The 24,707-nt window shown below is 43.9% G+C and overlaps 1 protein-coding gene across 2 annotated transcripts in view; it reads right to left on the bottom strand.

Moving 5' to 3' along the window:
• Positions 1-24,707, bottom strand: part of MTMR12 (myotubularin related protein 12) — an 82,698-nt gene that overhangs the window by 37,210 nt on the left and 20,781 nt on the right. The window contains exons 2-5 of one of the 2 annotated variants that reach the window (XM_038743911.1): positions 12,076-12,136; positions 8,655-8,794; positions 6,027-6,099; positions 5,057-5,187 (exon numbers count right to left, since the gene is read on the bottom strand). In XM_038743911.1, coding sequence (XP_038599839.1) covers positions 5,057-5,187; positions 6,027-6,099; positions 8,655-8,794; positions 12,076-12,133 — 402 coding nt within the window. In that variant the 5' untranslated portion in view covers positions 12,134-12,136. Of the gene's footprint in view, positions 1-5,056; positions 5,188-6,026; positions 6,100-8,654; positions 8,795-8,899; positions 8,927-12,075; positions 12,137-24,707 lie in introns of those variants that run through there. The other variant, XM_038743912.1, reaches the window with a different exon arrangement.

The following is a 24,707-nucleotide window of genomic DNA, read 5'->3' as shown; positions in this document are numbered from 1 at the left end:
TCTGAGACCAGCAATTTGTGGGCACATTTTTAAAGTCTAGGAAGATGTACAACTCTTAAGCCTGCAGAATGCAAATAAAAAAGGAATGACCTCTTTTGGTAAGATTTTCTCAGCAGTTGGCTATTGCAGAAGAGACACCTAATCAATCAATCAATCAATAACACTCATATCTCAGGATACTATTTAACAATGCTTAAACCAAAGTTTTTAGAACAATTAACCATAACACAGAGTTCAGAGTCCCAGACTATGAATGATTTGCACCCCAGATCTGATGTCTTTAGAGAAAAGAATATTGGAAATGGCATGAGGAGATAAAAGATGCTTGACCCGCTCTGCCACGAAGTACCTGGGTAACTTCAGACAAAATACAACCTCTGGACCTCAATTCTCCCATTTGTAAAAAATGGGGATTGAATATTTTGCTGTTTTCCTGAGATGAGTAGATGAAGCAAAGTGCTTTGAGCTCCAAAGTGCTAATATATTAAAATGTATTTACAGCTCTAATATTAGCAAAATGGAGATATGGATTAACTTTTTCTTTCAGTGAATCTCAACCTAATCCTAGTGTACATTTTCTTGGCTCAGGTGCAACAGTCTGCCAACCTATTACAAACTCCTCGCAGGCAGGGAATATGTCTCGCCTCCGTTGTACTTTCCCAAACACACAGGATAGTGCCTTGCCCTCAAAGGTGCTCAAAAATCATTACTATCAACAAATTGGTATCTCAAGTAAATTTAGATCTATATTAAGTTAAATTCATTCAATCAGCAGTATTATTGAGCACTTATTGCATGCAGAGCACTATTCTAGACATTTGTGAAAGTACGACACAATAGGGTTGGTAGACATGATCACTCCCCCAGGAGATTACAGTCTACAAATGAACAAACTTACAGGTCATGGTAATATTCATTCTTGGGGATTTTCCAGGCCGGAAATTATACCCCCTGACCGGTTCTCCTGAAGGACTAATGACTTTGTTGTTGGACTGCTTTTTGCTGTCCTCCCTGCAGAGGTTCAACTTCTGGAAAGCTAGGGACAGTGGTAGAAACGGGAGCAGTGTCTCATCTGCCCCTCCAGTTATTGCTTCTCCACTTCAGTTGAACTCTTGGCACATCTCACCAGGCATCCTTGTACCCCTGGTGGGAAAATCTGATTGAAGTCCTAGGCATTTTATCTTCTCTTCCACTGCCCCAACTCTACAGGTTGTTATTAAATAGGGAGAGGCGAGGAAACCTAAGTCTCTGTGTTTTGACCCTTGCTAGCAATTCCCTCAAAATGATAAGAGCTATTGGTTTAAACAGGTTTGGGGGTCTACTCTGGATTATTGTTATCCATCCTACACGTCTCCCATTAGTATACCAAACTAAAACTTGGCTATAGAATGTATCAGTTCACCCTCCTCCTACCCAGACACACCTGCAGAACACAAACATGACAGCATGTGCATAATGCACATCATCAAAATAACTCAGAGGAACTTGACTCACTTGTACTTAGAGAGTCCCATACACAGGCTCAGCATGTGAGCAGTGAAACGCTGCGGGGAAATGTTCTCAAATTTCCCTAACGATTCAACACAAAGAACATAGTGAAATCGACTCTGATTCATTGTTTGCCCCAAATTACAATACCTTAATTTTCTCTGAGAATATGAAGGCATTTGATCTCAAGAAGCCCTAGTCACCAAATGTGTAGCTTCAAAATGCATCTGACCTCTACACTGTAAGCTCATTTTGGGCAGGAAACATGTCTGCCAACTCTGTTGTATTGTACTCTCCCAAGTGCTTACTACAGTGGTTCACACATAGTAAGCATTCAATAAAAACCACTGATGATGATGATGATGTGTACCGCCTCCAACATTTCTTGCCCTAAACCTTTGCGTCTTCTCACTGGACTCTTAAGAAGTCCTTTACTTCAGCCTCTTGATGCAGTGGGAGCAAATTGTTGAAGGGCTGATTCTGACCCTTTCCACACTCAGCAACCTTCTCTATTCCATCGTCATTCTCACTCTGCCTGGTCACTTGCCTATGTACTCTGAGGTTCGAGAAAGCACACAACATAGGAGAGACTCACACTTCATGCTAATTTAGCGAAGTTCTATTTGCTACCTGGGATCTCCCTCCTCCCCCTTCCCTTTCCTTTCCTTCCTTTGAAGCCCACATTATTCGCCTCTACCACCCCCTCCAGATTCTTGTAGCCATCATCTACCACCCCCCCGGCCCCACCTCCAACTTCTTCAATGATTTTGACCCCTTCCTTCTCTCCTTTTCCATACCCACTCTGATCCTCGGAGACTTCAACATCCACATGGATATCCCTGGTGACTCCTCTTCTATCTCTCCTTGATGCTGCCAACCTCCTGCTCCACCCCACCTCACCCACTCACCAACTTGGTCACACCCTCGACCTCATCATCTCCCACCGGTGCACTATCTCCACCCTCACCAACTTTGAAATCCCTCTCTGATCATAACCTTCTCACCTGCCTCCTCACTCACACTCCTCTCCCCTGTAAATCTATATTACTACCTCACAGAGACCTCCACTCTCTCGACCCCATCCATCCTCCTGAGCACATCACACCCCACCTCACCTCCCTTTCGTCTCTACCCAATCTTGATGATCAGATTACTGCTCTCAACTCTACCCTCTCTACTAAGCTTGACTCCCTCACTCCCCTTTTCCTTCGCCGCTCTCGTACCACTAACCCACAGCCCTGGATCACTGCCACTGTCCGCCTCCTTCGCTCTTATGTTCGAGCTGCTGAACGCTGCTGGCTAAAGTCTAAACACCAAGCCAACCTCGTTCACTTCAGATTTATCCTTTCCTGCCTTAACTCTGCCCTCTCCTCTGCCAGACAAAACTATTTCTCCTCCCTTATTGACACCCATGCCCATCATCCCCATCAGCTCTTCCGTACATTTAACTCCCTTCTCAGGCTCCCTGTTCCTCCCCCTCCTCCTTCCCGCACCCACAACGATCTGGCTTTCTACTTCATTAGTAAAATTAACTCCATCAGGTCTGAGCTCCCTAAAGTCACTCCTCCCCCTTCTCCAACCCCCCGGCTCTCAACCCTCTCCGCTACTCTACCATCCTTCCCAGCAGTATCCTCGGATGAGATCTCCTCCCTCAAGTGCTACTCCGGCCACCAGTGCTTCTGACCCCATTCCCTCTCATCTTATGAAATCTCTCGCCCCGTCTCTCCTCCCCTCCTTAACTTCCATCTTCAACCACTCACTCTCCACTGGTTCCTTCCCCTCTGCCTTCAAACATGCCCACGTCTCCCCCATCCTAAAAAAAACTCTCTCTTGACCCCACCTCCCCTTCTAGTTATCACCCTATCTCCCTCCTACCGTTCCTTTCCAAACTCCTCAAACGAGTCGTCTACACCCGCTGCCTCTAATTCCTCAACGCCAACTCTCTCCTCAACCCCTTCCAATCTGGCTTCCGTCCCCTACATTCCATGGAAACTGCCCTCTCAAATGTCACCAATGACCTCCTGCTTGCCAAATCCAACGGCTCCTACTCTATCCTAATCCTCCTCGACCTCTCAGCTGCCTTCGACACTGTGGACCATCCCCTTCTCCTCAACACGCTATCCAACCTTGGCTTCACAGACTCTGTCCTCTCCTGATTCTCCTTATCTCTCTGGCCGTTCATTCTCAGTCTCTTTTGCGGGCTCCTCCTCCCCCTCCCATCCCCTTACTGTAGGGTTTCCTCAAGGGTCAGTTCTTGGTCCCCTTCTGTTCTCTATCTACACTCACTCCCTTGGTGACCTCATTCGGTCCCACAGCTTCAATTATCATCTCTAGGCTGATGACACTCAAATCTACATCTCTGCCCCTGCTCTCTCTCCCTCCCTTCAGGTTCGGGTCTCCTCCTGCCTTCAAGACATCTCCATCTGGATGTCTGCCTGCCATCTAAAACTCAATATGTCCAAAACTGAACTCCGTATCTTCCCTCCCAAACCCTGCTCTCTCCCTGACTTTCCCATCACTGTTGACGGCACTACCATCATTCCCATCTCACAAGCCCGTAACCTTGGTGTCATCCTCGACTCTGCTCTCTCGTTCACCCCTCACATCCAATCCGTCATCAAAAACTACTGGTCTCACCTCCACAACATCGCCAAGATCCGCCCCTTCCTATCCATCCAAACCACTACCCTGCTGGTTCAATCTCTCATTCTATCCCGACTGGATTACTGCATCAGCCTCCTCTCTGATCTCCCCTCCTCCTGCCTCTCCCCACTTCAATTTATACTTCACGCTGCTGCCCGGATCACCTTTGTGCAGAAACACTCTGGGCATGTTACTCCCCTCCTCAAAAATCTCCCGTGGCTACCAATCAACATATGCATCAGGCAAAAACTCCTCACTCTTGGCTTCAAGGCTCTTCATCACCTCGCCCCCTCCCATCTCACCTCCCTTCTTTCCTTCTACAGCCCAGCCCGCACCCTCCACTCCTCTGCCGCTAACCTCCTCACTGTACCTCGTTCGCGCCTGTCCCGCCGTCGACCCCCGGCCCACATCCTCCCCCTGGCCTGGAATGCCCACCCTCCGCACATCCGCCAAGCTAGCTCTCTTCCTCCCTTCAAAGCCCTACTGAGAGCTCATCCCCTCCTTCCTCTCCTCTCCATTCCCCTGCCCTACCTCCTTCCCCTCCCCACAGAACCTGTATATACGTTTGTACAGATTTATTACTCTATTTATTTTATTTGTTAATAGGTTTTGTTTTGTTGTCTGTCTCCCCCTTCTAGACTGTGAGCCCGCTGTTGGGTAGGGCCCGTCTCTATATGTTGCCAACTTGTACCTCCCAAGCACTTAGTACAGTGCTCTGCACACAGTAAGTGCTCAATAAGTACGATCGAATGAATGAATGAATGAATCTAGAGTGACATCACATCTTCTAGAGCCTTTTATGGTTTTTCTTCTGCAATTACCACACAACAGTGAAAGCTAAGCACAGAAGAAAGGGGAAAATCTGAAGAGGAAAAAAAAAAGGGGGGGTATAGTAAGATGAGGACAACAACCCATTACTAGTTACCCTTTTAACTTCCTCTTCCTTCGTGTACCTCAAACAAAAGTGAAACACTCGGAGATCTTTACAGTGGATTATGAGTTTCTCTGGGTATTTCTTCAGTTGTCCCAACAAAGATTTCTTTTTCTCGTCAAACACTACAAAAATAAGAATCTATGTCAGAGAAGCAGTTAGAGGACTGGGGTTAGGCCTGCAGTGGACTCAGATGAGGGGCTCCGCCTTGTCAGAATCAGTGGAGGCTTGGGTGGGGGGTGGGGAGGGGGAAGCGGCATAATGTCCCTGGGAACCATCTTCAAAAGTGAGTGCAGGAAAAGCATCTATTTTCAGAATCACCATAGGCAAAAAATTTTCAACTAGGAGAAGAAACCTCATTGCCGAAACTAAATGGCCTAGTAGGAAAAAGCATGAGCCTGGGATCTAATCCAGGCTCTGCCCCTGGACTGATGGGTGGCTTTGGGCAAGTCAATTCTCCTCTCTGGGCCTCAATTTATTCATCTGTAAAATGGGGACAAAATAACTGCTCTTCCTCATTTTGACATTGTGAGTCCTTTGTGGAATGGGGGGATTGGGTCAGATTTTACCCCATCTCTAAGCACAGTGCTTGGCATCCAGTAAGTGAAAAATCTAACAATAATAATAACAATAACAAAAGGGGAAAAGGAGTCCTCTTGGTGTCCCAGGGAATAAGTTTCCATTGGCTGAGGGCCTTCAGAGTGAGGGTCTGGCCTGGCCTGAAGATGGCTGACCTTCCTCAAAAGGCAGAAAAAGATGGATGGGGACAGGGTAATCAGTCCAAAGGTTCAGCCACAGAAAATTCAAATCGAGACTACTCAAAAGTCACAACATCTGGACAGACTAGTTAACGTCACTCAAGAATGAATGTTCAGTAGCATTTGTGCTGGATACCACACCGAAGAGCAGGTCTTAAATGATATTCACGTGAAGACTCAAAACCTCATAGAAAATAGACACTTACCTCCATAGATCTGGTCGACACAGTGGAGAGTAATATCATTTTCCCCTAAAACTTTATTTTTAAATTGGAGTTCCTGAAAGCAAAACACCCAAAAACAAACAAAAATCAAGTTATGAGTTCCCTGCTTTAACATTGAGAGATTTACAAAGTAGAACTCAGTTCAATCCTTCATCTTCTCTTTCAGATTAAGAATGATGATGAGAAATGGCCAAGGTAAATGGCCTTACCTCCTTCCCTTCCCCACAGCACCTGTATATATGTATATATGTTTGTACGTATTTATTACTCTATTTATTTATTTTACTTGTAAATATCTATTCTATTTATTTTATTTTGTTAATATGTTTTGTTTTGTTCTCTGTCTCCCCCTTCTAGACTGTGAGCCCACTGTTGGGTAGGGACCGTCTCTATGTGTTGCCAACTTGTACTTCCCAAGCGCTTAGTACAGTGCTCTGCACACAGTAAGCGCTCAATAAATACGATTGATTGATTGATATCCTTTAATAAGGCATTCTAAACCAGAATATTGCTGCAAATTTTAATACAGTCTAAGTTAATGTACATAGCCAGAAATTCTAACAGAGTCTAAGTTAATGTACACTGCTAGATCTCGTACTAGGTGCCAAGCTAACAAGACACCTGTTGGCACACTGCCTCCTTTTTCAGAAAACAACAATGTCAGAGGAAACACAAACCGGTCTGTAGTACAGAAAGTGAAATGGAGGCTAGTGTTTTTCTGGAACGCCAGCATTTGATGATTCATCCCATAGCTATTGTCTTAGGAACATGTCTACCAACTCTGCTGTGTTGTACTTTCCCAAGCACTTAGTTCTACGCTCCACACCCGATAAGTGCTAAATAAATACCACTGATTGATTAAGGGAGAATATATTGATAATCCAAGCTTCTGGGGCAGGCCTCCTGTGTTAGACCTGATACTTCTGAACAAACTTGGTGAGATGGTGCACTCTGAGCAAGCCCCAGAGAAAGAATTGCCGCTAATAATAATAATGCTAATTGTGCTGTTTATTAAATGGCTTACTTCGTGCCAAGCATTGTGCTAATCAATCCATCAGTGGTGTTTATTGAGTGCTTACTATGTGCAGAGCACTGTACTAAGCGCTTGGGAGAGTACAATGAATAATAAGAATAATGATGGTATTTGTTAAGCGCTTACTATATGCCAAGCACTGTTCTAAGCGCTGCATGAATGAACGTGCATGTTCCCTATCCATAACGAGTTTATAGTCTAGAAGGGGAGAGAGACATTAATATGAATAAATGTCATTAACAATACCCCTTCCTTCCTCTCCCCCTCGTCCCCCTCTCCATCCCCCCATCTTACCTCCTTCCCTTCCCCACAGTACCTGCATGTATGTATATGTTTGTACATATTTATTACTCTATTTATTTATCTTGTACATATCTATTCTATTTATTTTATTTTGTTAGTATGTTTGGTTTTGTTCTCTGTCTCCCCCTTCTTGACTGTGAGCCCGCTGTTGGGTAGGGCCTGTCTCTATGTGTTGCCGACTTGTACTCCCCAAGCGCTTAGGACAGTGCTCTGCACACAGTAAGCGCTCAATAAATATGATTGATTGATTGATTGATCGGGGAGCATGTGGGAGCTGTCAGATTGGTGATTCCTCCAGGAGCCCTGGCCTTTAGAAGGTCTATTTAAGACCCTCAGCCCCACACCAAGATACTTAAGTTAAAACGAGGAAGAGAAGCTGTCTGCCTTTACATGCTGTTCTACAGTTTGGCCGCAGAATCAAAGCAACAGAGGTACCCCTGGATCCCATTTCTGATCAGGAAGTGCCCCTCATTCTTATGCAACTTCAGAGTGTCCCTGTTTTCTGACCCTTGAGTGGACTTGGGGAAGTCCCCTCCACCCTCAAACGCAGGGTCAGAAAACAGGATCTGGGCATTCCTGTAGTTTAAAAACAACTCCAAACTCCAGCATGATATGGAGAAGTGAAATGTTCAGTACACGGTAACTGCTAGGCAACCTTCCTGATACACTTAACATTTACATGTTTAGATACCAGGGTACGAAAACTAAATGTGACTACAAATGAAAAAAAGAGTCAAAAAGGATGACTGACGCCTCAGCGCATTGGCCAATTTCCCGGGGCCAACCTCCATGAGATTAAACTCTTATAACTACCACAATTCATACTACTCCAAGTTTTACCTGCCATTACCTGACTGTTCTGACAAATAATAAAGATGCCTCAGTTTACCTGACTGATCCATCTCATTACTTGTCTCATTTCTGAAGCTAGTGATTACATCGCAAGGCTGCTGTAAGCAACTGGGGCTGAGTCACGAGAGGTGAATTTCATGTCAGATGGTAGAAGCTGTTCAAAAAAGCTGAGAATTATGGCACCAACGTGTACTGCCAACACTACCCAGCTTGAGATCCAGTGCTTAGTAACAGGGAAAGAACTTTCTCCTAAAAGGGAAAGCACGGGTGGGGGTGGAGAGGGGAGGAGGAAAAGGAGAAGCTATCTGTGCACTTATATAAGACAGGGTGAGGAAAAAGGAGGAAGGACCCAAGAAGGATACTTTCAAGAATGAGACATCAAGTCCTCTCGCCCACCTAGCCAGACCCAGAAATATTCGTACATTTTCCTCTGACGCCGACTCATCGCCCAGGAAAGCAATTTTGAAGTCTGTACAAACTAGTCTCCCGCAGATTCCGTGTTGGCAAGAATCTTCCTGTATGACCTTCACCACCGTATTGGCTTCACAAAGCACCTGTTCTCCTAAATGAAACAAAAATAAGGTCTCACGATCCTCAGGGAAGACTTGGACCATCAGACAACAGAACACGATTTAAACCATCCGACCATTAAGTTTGCAATACCCACCCATCACCTCATCCAGTCGCTATGTCCTGAGCAACTGATCTGTGGTTTTGGTTGACTGGGATGAGGTCTGGAGGGACTGAGCAGAGCACCTTAGTACAGAATAATCAGAGAGAATAATCTGGGAGAGGCTGTGTTTCCAATCAGCAATGGCCAAACACTTTGGGACTTTCGTCATCAGCATTCCCCACCTACACTCCCACCTTTGGATCTTGTACGCTTAGCTCTGAACCATGGACTCTTAGTTGAATCTGCTTTCATAACAAGTGAGAGAACAAGATAACCAGTCATTCCTCGTTTCCCAGCAGAGGGATGTTTCACAGGAATGGCTGCACACTTTCCACTCCCTAGGTAGTGGTAAGCAGAAAAGTGCTTGCAAATATTTTCCGTACTCTTAATATTTCAAAGCCATATGTCCATCATTTCGTACATGACTGTTAAATCCTTGCAGCTAATAAAGATAAGGGGCCCTGAAACTTCTTGCAGAATAACCACAGGCACTTTTCGGGCAGCTCCCAGCACGAGCAACAAAATGCATTCCTAGAATAGAGAGCTAAAACACTGCCCAGGAAGCAGAAGAGCTCATATGCTTTCTGGGTGCTTGCATGTGGTGCAGGAAAAAGGAAGGATGCAAAAGATCTGGAGGGTGGGAGGAAATACAATGCAACTGGGGAAGTGAGAAGATGAGAGGGAACAGAGGGAACGACAAGGCGGCCAGGAAGCCACAGATGGGGAAACGGGGAGTCTTGGATGGTTCTTATCTCCTGTGCAAAAGCAAATGAAAGGCAGCAAATGCACAGTTCCCTCTGGTGAACTGGGTTGAGACACAGAGGAATAAAATGATGTTTAAACCAGCAGGTATATTTCTGGCGACTACAGGATTTGAAAAAAAAACCAACAACAGTGAGATCATAGCTTAATTCTGGATTCAAAACAACTTCGGATAGAGCTCTTGAACAAAGCCGACGGTGGAAGCCACGTGAACAAGACTTCCTGCGTTCCACTCTGTCAAAATGAAGCAGTTTTTCTAAAGTCACCAGAGGGGCACTTCCTCAGGATCAGACAGGTCGCATCCTGTTGGTTTAAATCTTTGAGATTAACAGGAATATAAAATCAGCATTGTGAAACAGCCAATTCTGCATTTCTCTGTGGGAAGAATTTCTAAGCACAGCCTGGAGTTATGGATCATCGCTCATTTAATGGGAGTGGGGGTGGGGGGATAGGGGAAAAAAGGGACAGGCAAGGAGAGGAAAAGAAGAAACAGTGATTTGCGAGGAACATCTATGGGGTGTGAGCTACTTTCAGATTTCAAGCTTCTTAAAACTGGGCTTTACTTGGGTGAAAAACAAATATCTACAATGTAAGCTCCTTGTTGGCAGGTAGCCCATCTACCAAATCTGTTGTGTTGTACTTTCCCAAGTGCTTAAGTACCGTGCCCTGCGCACAGTAAACTCTCAATAAATACCTTTTTTACTGATGGAAGAAAGGATCAGGCACCCTCAAGTCAGTCAGAGAAGAAGAGAGACTCAAGGGATGCAAAGGCCAATGAATGGTTCAGAAATGGAAGTACTTCTCTCTCTCCGAGACAGCCAGAATCAGAGGGGTGAGGGGAAAAGTTCACCTCCAAGTGTGGACAGGACAAAGACACAACAAATTAACTGGTTCGTGGCCCTTGATTCTGAACTTGATGATGGGTTTGGAGAAAGAGGCCCTTTTCCTTAAAAGTAAGTTATACACACATAACGAGTGGCATCGGAACAGGCAAGAAGAACGTGGTTATTGATGAAAAAGGGAGGCCAACCTTATGCTGCAAAGGAGGTGCTTTCAGGCTCCCAATATTGGTCAAGTGCAATTCATCTTCAAATTCTATCAGTTAATGCTGTCCCATTGCTCAGAAAAGCAGGAAGGCTAGACACCTTCACTGAGTTGGGGAATATGCACACTGTCTCTCATCAGTAAAGGCTTTTTGTGCAGCCTCCACAAAATAAATGTAGACTCTTGGGAAGAAGGCAGGTGTGGGGGCTACCGGGACTGTAGCTCTGACTATTCAACTGAGCTGTAAGAGGCCAGATGCCTCTCCTTTACCCACAGCATCCTACTGCTTTTTTGGGTGGTTTTCATTTTTGCATGTATCCCTGTCCCTTTTATACTGTTTGAGTGTCTCTGTTGTTTCACCTTTCCTTATTTCTGCCATCAGTTACCTCTCCCACTCTAGATTGAGCCTGTGAGCCCCATGAAGGCCAGGGAGCTGGCCTATTCTCACAACATATTCTTTCCCAGCATTGACTGCCTTGCACAAAGAAGGCAGTCAATCACTACTAATACTAGTAAACATTAAGTATGGCATGAAGAAACTGGCATCTAGAGAATGCCTGCTAAGGCCAGGCAAAAGCAGTAAAGCAGGCAGTTTGGCGAGGGAAATGTGTCCACTTCCATATGTACTGCAGCTTATTTTGCTGCTTTTCAAACTTGAAGTACTATGGTATTCACAGTTGAAATATAAAGAATACGGAAACTTTCTAAAATGCTTTCTGAAATGCAGAATCTCCCTAAACTTTTAAACTCATATGAAAGTGAAAAAGGAAGTAGAAGCGAAGCAGCATGGCCTAGTGGATGGAGCTTGGGTTTAGGAGTCAGAAGGACCTGGGTTACCATCCCAGTTCTGCCACTTGTCTGCTGTGAGATATTGGAAAAGTCACTTAACTTGTCTGTGACTCAGTTACCCCATTTGCACAATGGGAATTAAGAGTGGGATCCCCATGTGGGACATGGACTGTGTCCAACTTGATTTGCTTGTATCAACCCCAGCACTTAATACAGTGACTGGCACATAGTATGTGCTTAACAAATACTTTTTTAAAAAAAGTGTTCCTTCAGGACATGGCGTTGCACTAATAAGCAAAGATAATTCCTCCTTTAAGTTATAAATATCCTGTGTGGTCACCACCATTTAATGTTATATAACAAAGAACCCCACTCAGATGTGCACAAGAGGTTAAATTTTCTGGAAATGTTGCCCATATCTAGGCCTTGATTTGTGATTACTAGACACATTGGTATTTACTTCCCAAATCTTTGAAAGCCAGAGGCTTTCGGCAGCAAATAAAAGTTATATTTAGCAACAGTAGAGATGCTGGAGTTTACTGTTGGCTTTGAGTTGTACAGGAATGCCGCGTTACCTGGTAGCAAACGAAGATTTACTTCCTTCTCTGCCGTTTCCTTCTCGCTGGTGTGCATTTCCTACAAAAGAGGAAAAAGTCAAAGGCTTGTAATGAGCGTTACCAGTCCATACTACTAAGAACCTGTATATTTTCACCCTAAAACGTCTGAGAAGTAGCCTGCTGGCTTTCAGTCAGCTCTGCAAACCGATTTTCACCCTGAGCAGCCAGGCAGCAGAGAAAGGGGTGGTTGCAATTAGAGTTACATTGGAAAGGTTCCGAACTTGGGTCCCTTTATGATTTGAGTTGACTAAAAGCAAAAACCCCAGCCTTCTCTATCCCAATCCACATCCGTGTTCTCTTTCTCTAGGAGGAAAAAAATGGGAACCCAGTCAATCAGCCAATGGTATTTATTGAGCACTTACTGTGCACAGAGCACTCTATTAATTCCTTCCATCAAGGAGCTGCAGACAAATAATAAAATAGCTCTTCTGGCAAGGCTTCCAAAATGCCAATATCAAGGCAACAGAAAGGGAGACTAAAGAACCATGTTGCAACACAGGTTTTGATTTAAGGCCTTCTTCCAATGATAGTCAATGTTGTGGAATCGGACCAGCAAACTTCACATCAAAACATGTTTTCCAACACAGAAGTAATTTAGATGTTTCCTCCCATCTACCTCCCAGTTCATATTAAGCTTGCTGTGGGCAAGGAACGTGTCTACCAACTCTGCTATATTGTACTCTCCCAAGTGCTTAGCTCAGTGCTCTGTGCACAGTAAGCACTCAATAAGTACTATCAATTAATCGATGAAGATTTTATGCCAGCGACTTTAACTAAATAGGGCACAAATTGGTCCAAGAAGTCCCACTCCCAACCAGATTGGGAGGACAAGGTCAGAACGTGACAGGATATTTAGAGCAGAGCAACTTACTAAAGGCCAGAGAAACAGCATTTCTTTCCAAGTATTTATTGAGGACCCGTGTGCATAGTACTATACTAGGCACCTGGGAGAGTACAACAGAAGTCCAAGACACGGTCTCTGCTCTTAGGCAGTTTACAATCTAATGGGTGAGGCAGGCAGACTTACATTTTAAACATGCAGTGGGAGGAAGAAAAGAAAATTCAACTGGTAATAAAGTATGGAAAAATAAACAGATGAAAGAAAAAATAGCATAAGTAAATGAATATTATACACACGTGCCAAGGGTGGCTGTTAAAATGAGAGCATCAGAGTGGAGGTAATTAGCTGGGGAAGGCCTCCTGGAGGAGGTGAATTTCTAGGAAGGCTGTGGTCTGGATGATTTAAATGGAGACAGGATTCCAAGAGATGTAAGATGGCTTAATTGTTTAAACAGTTAAGGATTGTTTAATCCCAAGCGACAAGCTAGGGTCTTGGAGTCAGTAGGTCATGGGTTCTACTCCCAGCTTTGCCACTTGTCTGCCGTGTGGACTCGGACAAGCCACTTCACTTCTCTGTGCCTCACTTACCTCACCTACAAAATGGGAATTAAGATTGTGAGCCCTATGTGCGACAGAGACTGTGTCCAGCCCAACGTGCTTGTATCCACCCCAGTGCTTAGTACAGTGCCTGGTACATAGTAAGCACTTAACAAATACAATAATAATAATAATGCTATTTAAGTGCTTCCTATGTACCAAGCACCATATCAAGCGCTGGGGTGGATACATGATAATCAGGTTGGATGCATTCCCTGTCCCACATGGGGCTCGCTAAGTGGGACAGAGAATAGTTACCAAATTCCCATTGTGTAGATGAGGAAACTGAGGCCTAGAGAAGCTAAGTAACTTGGCCAAGGTCACAGAGCCGTTGAGTGGTGGAGCTGCGACTATTAGAACTATCGATGGGCCTGTGCTCTTTTCACTAGACCACACTACTTCCCTAATTCAGAATGTGAGCAAAGTCAATGAGGCAAGACAAATACAGGAAGTTTAATAGAAAAAGGCTAGTTGGGCTGGAGCCAGGGAAAGTTGGTACCTAGTGGATATTCTAACCCAGTGACTAAACTGTTTCCCCAGGACTTCACCCAGAGACCAGGATCAAGTGCTGAAATTTAGGAAGCAGAATTTAAAATCCTCAACCTCCTGAGTGTTTGTCTGGTCTTTCAGTACTGCTGGGCAAGGTGAGAAGGAAAAAAAAAGTAAAATTCACAAGCTATGCAACTTCTATCTTATTGAGATTATTCATTCATTCACTCATTCATTCAATCGTATTTATTGAGTGCTTACTGTGTGCAGAGCACTGTACTAAGCGCTTGGGAAGTACAAGTTGGCAACATGTAGAGATGGTCCCTACCCACAGTGGGCTCACAGTCTCGAAGGGGGAGACAGAGAACAAAACAAAACATATTAACAAAATAAAATAAATAGAATAAACATGTACAAATAAAATAAATAAATAGAGTAATAAATAGGTACAAACATATATACAGGTGCCGTGGGGAGGGGAAGGAGGTAAGGCGGGGGGGAGGGGGAGAGGGAGGGGGGGGCTCAGTTTGGGAAGGCCTCATCATCATCATCATTAATCGTATTTATTGAGCGCTTACTGTGTGCAGAGCACTGTACTAAGCGCTTGGGAATTACAAGTTGGCAACATATAGAGACAGTCCCTCTATATGGAGGGCATTCCAGGCCAGGGGGATGACATGGGCCCGGGATTAGCCAGTGAGAAGTCTTTTCTACCAGCACTTCTTAAAGTAACATTTTTATGGCATTTGTTAAGCATTTGATTATGCAACAAGCACTGTACTAAGCACCGATGCAGACACAAGAAAATCCGGTTGGACACAGTCCCTGTCCCACGTGGGGCTCACAGTCTTAATCCCCATTTTACATTCAATCATATTTCTTGAGCATTTACTGTGTGCAAAGCACTGAATTAAGCGCTTCAGCACTGTACTAAGCGCTTCACAGATGAGGCAACTGAAGCCTAGAGAAATGGAGTGACTTGCCTAAAGTCACACAGCAGACAAGTGGTGAAGCCAGAATTAGAACCCAGGTCCTTCTCACTCCCAGGCCCATGCTCTATCCACTAGCCCACACTGCTTCTCATTTTTCTCAGCTAGAGGCTTGCTGAACAAACTGTTTCTTGACTACAAAGCAATACACTATTATAAGTAACAACTACGTAACCCGTCAGAGAGTACAAGAATTAAATGGGCTCCACATCCATCTGTTCCAAAAGCCTGGCATCACGCCTACCGATCAACTCACCAAGCCATTCAGCATCCTCCTGCCTCTAACCACTATGCCTAGAGGGTCTGTTTGTTCTGCTCTCTCACGTCTGGGGCCCATTCATTTAGAAACAAAGTCTTAAGAAATAAGGCAAAAATTGCTTTATCAGAATTGGGAGCTTATTGGCCAGACCAGCTGGGAGATCAGGCACTACCCACTTCCTCATCCCTCACTGAGGCAATCCTGCTGGACTTGAATCCACAATGCACATTTCTCCTACTCCTCAGTCCTTCGGTGCGGACTACGCCACAGTAGAAGGATTCATGCTCAAAAGAAGCAGTGTGGCCTAGTGAAAAGAGCATAGCCCTGGGAGTCAGAGGACTTGGGTTCAAATCTCAGTTCCGCCACTTGCCTGCTGTGAGACCTCAATTGCCTTATCTGTTAAATGGTAATTCAATAACCATTCTCCCTCCCCACTGTAAACGCCACGTCTGGCCAAGACTGTATTTTCCAACCTAATTATCCTGTATACATCCCAACACTTGGTACAGTACTTGGTATACAGTATTTAACAAATACCTCAATTATTATTAACTGTAGACCAAACACTACAAGGCAGGCATGTTGGGGAGGTGGGGCGGGGAGGTCAAATGTATTATACTTTGTGTTAATATTTCTGAAATGTTTTGTAAAATTTAAGTTAGAGTGTTAAACGATACTTGCTAATGACAAGACTGGGGAAGTGGGAGGAGAGCAAAAGGCCGCTTGCAAATTTATAAATTCCAAGTGTCTGACTGATTTAAAACAATCCACAGGAAATTTACAACAAAAAGGATTCAGCAGCTCTCCTTCCTTTCCACTTCCTGCATAAAGAACACCCAGAGTCCTCACACCTACGGACAAGGCTAGAGTCTAAGCCAATAATTCACCACTTGGGTCTTGGACTGGAAAAATGACTAAATGGAAGGGAGACTGAAGTAAGATCAGTTATTTACTGGGCATTCATTAAAATTAAAGAGCCACTAAGGTCTCACACAGTACAGCTGGAGTGAAGAATGACGGTGTGGGAGAAGGAGGTTTTAACCCAGAAACCCCCTGGAATACAACCCAGACCATCGCGTAACTAAAGATAACAGTTGTGGTACACGATTGCAGGCAGAGCATTTAAGTAATTCTCCCTTTGCAACTTGCCACAGCTCCTTATAATGTGCCCTTCATACACTATGAGTCCTCAAATACTGCTGGATAATTTACAAAGAAGATGGTGATGAATCTGCACACATAAAGAGGTAAGAAGTGTCAAAGAATTGTAGCTAGGCCTCATTCCAAACTTCATCTGCCAAGGCCTTGAAGATAAATATCAGCAAGGAAAAAAAAAGGCTCGAAAGTCTGGAAGCAATTTGGCTGTGATTTGTAAAATGCTGTCGAGTTGCAGGCAGCTGAGCTAACACAGACCAAAGTGGAGAAAGAAGTATAAAATGGGTAACGTGGTTTACCATGGGTAATGTGGTTTACGCGGAGTTGGTGGGATACGGACAGGAGGGTCTTGAAATCGGATTCTATTCCATGAGGTGCCCCTGCCATATTCTGGGACCATGAACAAGGCACAACCAAGATCAAAACAAACAAAACCACACACCAGAGTCTCAGACATAGACCGCGGAAGGAAACAGGTAATATACAGGACCACCCAAATGATAGCATATACTTGAATGCCTCCCAGGAGTACGTAATGTAATGTGTCAGGAAGAGAGAGTAAAACGATCCCCCAAATTTTAAAGTAAATCCATCCACACCTACGTCTACAATCTAAGACGATCCGCAAAGTAACCAAGGGTAAATGGGGGAGATAAAAAAAAAAAAACCAAAGAAAGGGAACAGAGGCTACAAATACCGAGTGAGATCCTTTAATGTGTCCCCTGAAGCTACAATTTAGCAATATGTGTCAGCAATACATAATGCATGCACAAGGGTACTGAGCCAACTTTCTTATTTCAAAGCCTAAAAGGAAAGTACCTTTGATTCAAATAGTACAATGTTTTACCAGTCCTGAGATGGAACACAGCTAGAGACCAGCCTCTGAGATGGTTGAACAAAAACTCATGATTTAAGATGTTTCCATCAGAGGGGGAGGGGCAAATGTCTAATTTTCAGCTCTACAGATGGAAGAAGCTCCCAAGGAGGGGATCCTTCTACCATTTCAGGGCAAGGGTGGTAACTGACCTACACTCTAAGACCCCTGGGGTTGTGAAGGTGAAAAAACCAACAGGTGAATTTGTGATTCAATCATCCAACGATCCCTGTCAAAGGTTTATAAAACCAGGAGAACTTTTCGTCACCCATCCCAGCGCTTAGCCTTCCTCTTCCCCTCGTCCCGCTCTCCACCCCCGCCATCTTACCTCCTTCCCTTCCCCACAGCACCTGTATATATGTATATATGTTTGTACATATTTATTACTCTATTTATTTATCTTACTTGTACATATCTATTCTATTTATTTTATTTTGTTAGTATGTTTGGTTTTGTTCTCTGTCTCCCCCTTCTAGACTGTGAGCCCACTGTTGGGTAGGGACTGTCTCTATATGTTGCCAACTTGTACTTCCCAAGCGCTTAGTACAGTGCTCTGCACACAGTAAGCGCTCAATAAATACAATTGATTGACTGATTGCTTTGCAAATAGTAAGCGCTTAACAAATGCCATCATTATTATCCTAGATCATCACAGTAAGCCTTCTGGAAGCACTCGTAATGATGCTACTAAGTTTGGCAACTAGAACCTGTCTAAATTGTAAACTCGTTATGGGAGGGAACAAACGTATCCACCTACTCATAGTGTACTCTCCCAAGCACTTAGTACAGTGCTCTGTACACAGTAATCGTTTAAATACCACTGATTGATTGGCACTTCCAAAGAAAAAAGTAGGTTGTGGAAAACCCCTGTTGGTAATGTGGAGTAGACACTAAAGTTAAATGCACAGAGAAGTTACTTGCCCAAAGTCACACAGCTGACAAGTGGCGGAGCTAGGATTCGAACCCACGACCTCTGACTCCCAAGCCCGGGCTCCACGGAGCCGGGATTAGATCCCATGACCTTCGGATTCCCAGGTCCGTGCTCCATCCACTAAACATTGCTGCTTCTCTAATTGCACTAACTGACTGATTGGATCAGATTGTCCAGGGAAGCAGCGTGGCTCAGTGGAAAGAGCCTGGGCTTTGGAGTCAGAGGCCATGGGTTCAAATCCCGGCTCTGCCACTTGTCAGCTGGGTGACTCTGGGCAAGTCACTTCACTTCTCTGGGCCTCAGTTACCTCATCTGTCAAATGGGGATGAAGACTGTGAGCCCCCCATGGGACAACCTGATCACCTTGTAACCTCCCCAGCGCTTAGAACAGTGCTTTGCACATAGTAAGCGCTTAATAAATGCCATCATTATTATTATTATTATTATTGTCAAAGGTGCAGCAGTCTTCTCAACCACCTCCAAACACACAGTTTGGGTCTCACTCTCAGCGGTGCCACCTCTGAATGCTGGAAGACCTATTTACCGTGGGTTCAAATCCCGGCTCTGCCAATTGTCAGCTGTGTGACTTTGGGCAAGTCACTTAACTTCTCTGTGCCTCAGTGACCTCATCTGTAAAACGGGGATTAAGACTGTGAGCCCCCAATGGGACAACCTGATCACCCTGTAACCTCCCCAGCGCTTAGAACAGTGCTTTGCATATAGTAAGCGCTTAATAAATGCCATCATCATTATTACTGTTGATGGTGGCAGGCGGGGAGCCAACTCAGCACCAGATCACATTCATTACCAGCAATTAATTATTGACACGGCTAGTGAGACACAAACCAGAACAACTGTAGTAGGAACTGCAAAGCACAATGCATGCAGAATTCACCCGGCTCCTTTGGAATCACTTTGCCAAGTTTCTCTAAACTTTCGTAGAAGGGATCAGTATCTTCGGAAAGAGTCCACTACAAGGTTTAGCCTTGTGGTTAATCAGAGGGGAAAGTACAAGATGAATCAGCTAGGAATTTAACGATAGGTCGCTCACCCTTTTTGGTAATCCTTACTTTTATCTCCTGCCCTGGACCCTCACTGTTCATTGTTGTATTGTACTTTCCTGAGTGCTTAGTACAGTGCTCTGCACACACTAAACGCTCAATAAATATGACTGAATGAATGGAGATAGTACACATTATGAAGTAGTCAGCTGTTATTTTTGACAAAGAATTGAAAACACACCCTGCAATTGTCCTCAAGCTGTTAGAACAGATGATCTTCGGGCTGCAAAGGGAAAGCAATGGCTAAGCCAGTCAAAAGCCCCGTGCTTCTCCAGTTTGTGGTGGCTTTCAACCGCAGATAAGGAGGACAGAAAGGCTGACAAGTTTCCTGCAGCTGCTAACTTCCTATTGTAATTGCAGGGATTTATCACATTTCCCTCAGTGATAGGGCTAAGGAAAGGGAGAGTTCAAGAGAACAAATTCCATCTGGGTTAAAAAAAATCAATGCAAAGAAATGGAATGTAAAGCTGAAGAAAATGTATTTGAGGTCCAGAGTGCTACTGTGAAAAACACAAGGATTCTGCTTCATTTGTTCTGAGGTGAGATCACATAAAAGTTTCAGAATAAGGTCAGCCGATACTGGTAGATAGCAGGAAGTACACCATATTCATTCCAGTGGATGCCTGGTTGTCAATCACTGGGTTGAATGGTATCCCAAACTACTCTGCAATATTGCCAGATTCATTCATTCAATCGTATTTATTGAGCGCTTACTGTGTGCAGAGCACTGTACTAAGAGCTTGGGAAGTACAACGGAGGATTTTCCAGGCCAGATGAAAAACATGGATAAGGGAGAGGTGATGAAATAGATGACACCAAGGTACAGTGAGCAGGTTGACATTAGAGGAGCAAGGTGTGCAGGTTGGGTTGTAGTAGGAGATTGGCTCTATCTCAATCTCATCTATCTCACCACTGACCACTCCCCCCCATCCTACCTCTGTCCTGAAATGCCTTTCCTCTTCATACCTGACAGATGATCACTATCCCCAACTTCAAAACGTATTACTAATGTATCAGTACTTTACTAGTTGATACCTGACAATCACTCCCCTCACCTTCAAACCCTTATTAAGAGTCCATCTCCTTCAAGAAGCCTAGCCTGACTAAGCCCTATTTCCTCTTCACCCACTCCCTTCTGCGTCACTCTTGCCCTTGGATTTGCACCCTTTAAGTCATCCCCCCTCAGCCCCACAGCACTTATTTACATAGCCATAATTTATTTATATTAATGTCTGTCTCCCCCTCTAGACTGTAAATTCGTTTCGGGAAGGACCATGTCTACCAACTACGTTATACTGTACTCTCCAAGCAGTTAGTACTATTGCTATTACAGAGACCTGGTAGGAGAGCAGGCATTTCAGCCCTGCTCAGGTCTAGACTGGTGCCATAACAAGAGTGCGGGTTTGAATTAGGGGTGGGAAAGGTCAGGAGGAAAGGCACATCTCCTCCAAGAGGCCTTCCCTGACTAAGCCCTCCTTTCCTCTTCTTCCACTCCCTTCTGTGTACTCTGACTTGCTCCCTTGTACCCCTCCCAGCCCCACCACACTTATTTCTAGACTGTGAGCCCGTTGTTGGGTAGGGACCGTCTCTGTATGTTGCCGATTTGTACTTTCCAAGTGCTTAGTACAGTGCTCTGCACATAGATACGACTGAATGAATGAATGAATGTACCGATCTCTAATTTATGTATATTAATGTCTGTCTCCCCTTTTAGACGGATAGCTCCTTCTGGCCAGGGAATGTGTCTGTTTACTGTTACATTGTACTCTCCCAAGCATTTAATAAGAGTGCTCTGCAAACAGTAAGTGCTCAAAAAATATGACTGACTGACAGAATAACACCTATCATTACACCTCCACAAAATCCCTTACACATACACCCCGCCAGCACCAGTCCCAAAGATGTGATCCAGTCCCGGGCAAACCTCCAATGTGCCCCACAGCTATTAAACTGGGTCAGTTTCGGGGCTACCACTGAAGTTTAGATTAGCTTGAGGGGCAAGAAGAGTTGGGAGACAAAGCATAGAGTATTTTTGATGTGATGATATTCAATCCTGAGACTTAGATTTTGTAGCTTCCAGAAATCTTACTATCTTTGTAAATAAGTTGGCTGCCGAAGGAGAAAAAAAAAAGCAAAAACAAAACAAAAGAACCCTATGAGAATAGGCTCCTTAATGTGCACAATTTACCTCCCAGATTTCAGAAGCAGAAACCACCCCAAGCCATCAAATGGGATATGCCATCTTGGTAGAGATGGGGTCCCTCTGCTCCAGCCTCTGACCAAAATGAGACAAAGGAAGCAAGCAGACATAGCCTACTCAGTTATTTTATTTACAAAGTGACTTTGACCTTCTGGGATTCCATCAATTTAAAACACATTCCCAAAGCCATTAAAAATGATGCTTTGGCTAAAAATGGAACAATTTCAATGGTAAGCTATAGGGAAACCAAAATAAAGGGTACGCTGGGATGAATAAATGCAGATTATAGAAAGAGGAAAATTTGGAAATTATTTTGAGTGATTCTCCCAAGTGCTTAGTACAGGGTTCTGCACACAGAAAGCACTTAGTTCAACTGACTAGCTGATTGGCTGGATAAGTCTGTGGCTATGAATACTACTATAAGCATGCAATTTACTGAAAAATAAAAAACCCAAATATCACCAAAGAGTTTGAAAAGACATTTGCAGTTTACTAGCAGATTCTGGTCTTGAAACATGGAAGTTTTCTGTAATCCTTCTCGCTTTCTAGTTTAGGCCAGCAGATTTGAAATGATTTCCTTTAAATTTCCACTAGAAAGGAGTGTGGTCAAAGGTGGCATTAATAGATATCAATCTTAGGCAAACATTCCCTTTGATACGAGGGCCTAAGAAAGTTTGAAACTACATTTGTTTAGAAGCAGTTTATATTTCTAGACTTTAATTTTGGACACTGGCATCACGCATTAAAATCAATACTGTACTGCAAATGGCATGACTGGTCACTCCTTAGAACCCCCATTTGAACATTCAAAGGCCTTAATATCACTGCACAAGTCTTTGGCAAATTCTGTGGATCTACTGTACTTTGGACAGACTTTCTGAAACAAATGAAACTATTGAGGAAAATGAAACTTACACGACTGAGGCTAGTACTTAAGAGTGCCTTAACAGAGCAAAGATTTTACACATAATAATAGGTCAACCCAACAGTCTCCCTTGGCATTTATATTTATACCAGGATCCCTAGAACTTATGTATACCCTCCATTCTGCCATAATGCATGTATTCAATTCATATTTTGGCTAGAAAGTGGTTTTGAGAATCAAGGGAACATACTTTGGACAATACAAAAGCAGCGTGGCTTAGTGGAAAGAGCACGGGCTTGGGAGTCAAAAGTCCTGGGTTCTAATCCCAGCTCTGCTGCTTGTCAGTTGTGTGACTTTGGGCAAGCCACTTAACTTCTCTGGGCCTCAGTTCCCTCATCTGGAAAATGGGGATTAAGACTGTGAGTCCCACGTGGGACAACCTGATCACTTTGTATCCTCCCCAGCGCTTAAAACAGTGCTCTGCACATAGTAAGCACTTAACAAATGCTATCATTATTATTATTATTACAAATCTGTTTGGGCTCAACATGTCCTATCAAAAGAACTACTTGCATGCATGACACTGGAATGGGTGACTATTACAGTGTGAGTTTTTCTTAATATGAGCTTTCACAATCTATCAAGCGTATTTACTGATCACCTGCTTTGTGCAGGGCACTGTACTAAGTGTTTGGAAGAGTACAATATACCAGAGTTGGTAGACATGTTACCTGCCCATTAGGAGCTTACCGTCTAGAAAGGGAGACAGACATTAAAATAAATTATGGATAATAATAATAATTAATAATTACGGTATTTAAGTCCTTACTATGTGCCAAGCACCGGGGTAGATACAAGGTAATCAGGTTGGCCCACGTGGGACTTACCCTCACTCCCCATTTTACAGATGAGGTAACTGAGGCACAGAAAAAATTAAGCAGCTTGCCCAAGGTTACACAGTAGACAAGTGCCGGAGCCGGGATTAGAACCCACGTCTTCTGACTCTCGAGCCCGTGCTCTTGCCACTAAGCCATTATGCTTCTCCAACGGCTGTGGGGCTGAGGGTGGGGTGAATAACAGTACAAATCCCAGTGTAATGGTGATGAAGAAGGGAGAGGGAATAGGAGAATAGAACAGAATAGAATAGAAATAGGAGAAATTAATAGGCTTAATCAGGGAAGGCCTCTTGGACGAGATGTGAAGACAACCCTCATGTTAGAAACTCAATAAATTTTAATGTACCCATTTTTATTTCATTTATTTTTTCGTTTAATGAATCTTTTCCCACTCCTGCTGTTACCAGGAGTAAGCTTAGTTGTTTTCCTGCCCCCGTAAATAATTTGTATTTACCTGTCTCCCCAATTAGACTGTAAACTCAAGGGTGAGAACAATGATTTTTGATTTTTATTTACCCTCCCAACTGCTTAGTACAACCTTGTTGCATTACACTGTACCAACAGTCTAACAGATTTGAAATCAAGCATCTGCCTGAATTAGGAGAGCTGGACAATTAACTGTTCACCTCTTCAGGGAGTAAAACAAACAAACCCATAGTTGCTTCATCCGTAAAAAAAATTTATGGAACATTTTTAAGAATACATACACTGGTTGACAACTTACATTTCTTGGGGTAAAATCTGTGCTTCTCACTCTGTTTTTTTTTTCCAAGAAGTCTCATTCTGTGCTTTAAGGTGGCCGCTTGTCCACTTTTACATTGGACAGACTACTTTTCAGCTGGCCTAACCTTTGTCGGGTTTTGATATGGAACCTGACATTTGTATCTTTGAAAATTTTCAGTGCTGCACCTTTCTCCAGTGCTCCTCCCACCAAGTTCCAGGGATAGACTCTGTATCAGACTTCCCACTGGCCTGGGAGGGGAGAGCAAAGGCTCTGGAACAAGTGATATAGTGTCCCCCTTCCCCCCAGCCCCAACAAAAATACTCTATGAACACACAAAATGTACATAGTTCTGGAAAACAGTGACAACACCATGTTATACTGCCTGTCAAATGCTGATGATATCATGTGCATTTTTATAGCATCTCTAGAATCCACCCTTTCCTTTCCATCCTAAATACTACAACACTAATCCAAGCACTTATCTCGCCTTGATTTGTTCATCAGCCTCCTACCAGCTTCCAGTCTCCTCCCTCTCCAGTCCATATTTTGCTCTGCTCCCAGATCATTCTTCTGGCTAACTGTTCAGTTCATATTTCCCCACTCCTCAAGAACCTCCAGTGGCTGCTTATTCACTTCCACAACAAACAGAAACTCCTTACCATCGGCTTCAAGGCACTCATTCAGCTTCTCCCTCATACCTTACCTCGCTG

The sequence above is a fragment of the Tachyglossus aculeatus genome, chromosome 3, assembly GCF_015852505.1.
Source record: "Tachyglossus aculeatus isolate mTacAcu1 chromosome 3, mTacAcu1.pri, whole genome shotgun sequence".
NCBI lineage: Eukaryota > Metazoa > Chordata > Mammalia > Monotremata > Tachyglossidae > Tachyglossus > Tachyglossus aculeatus.
This window is presented reverse-complemented; position numbering and strand designations above follow the sequence as displayed.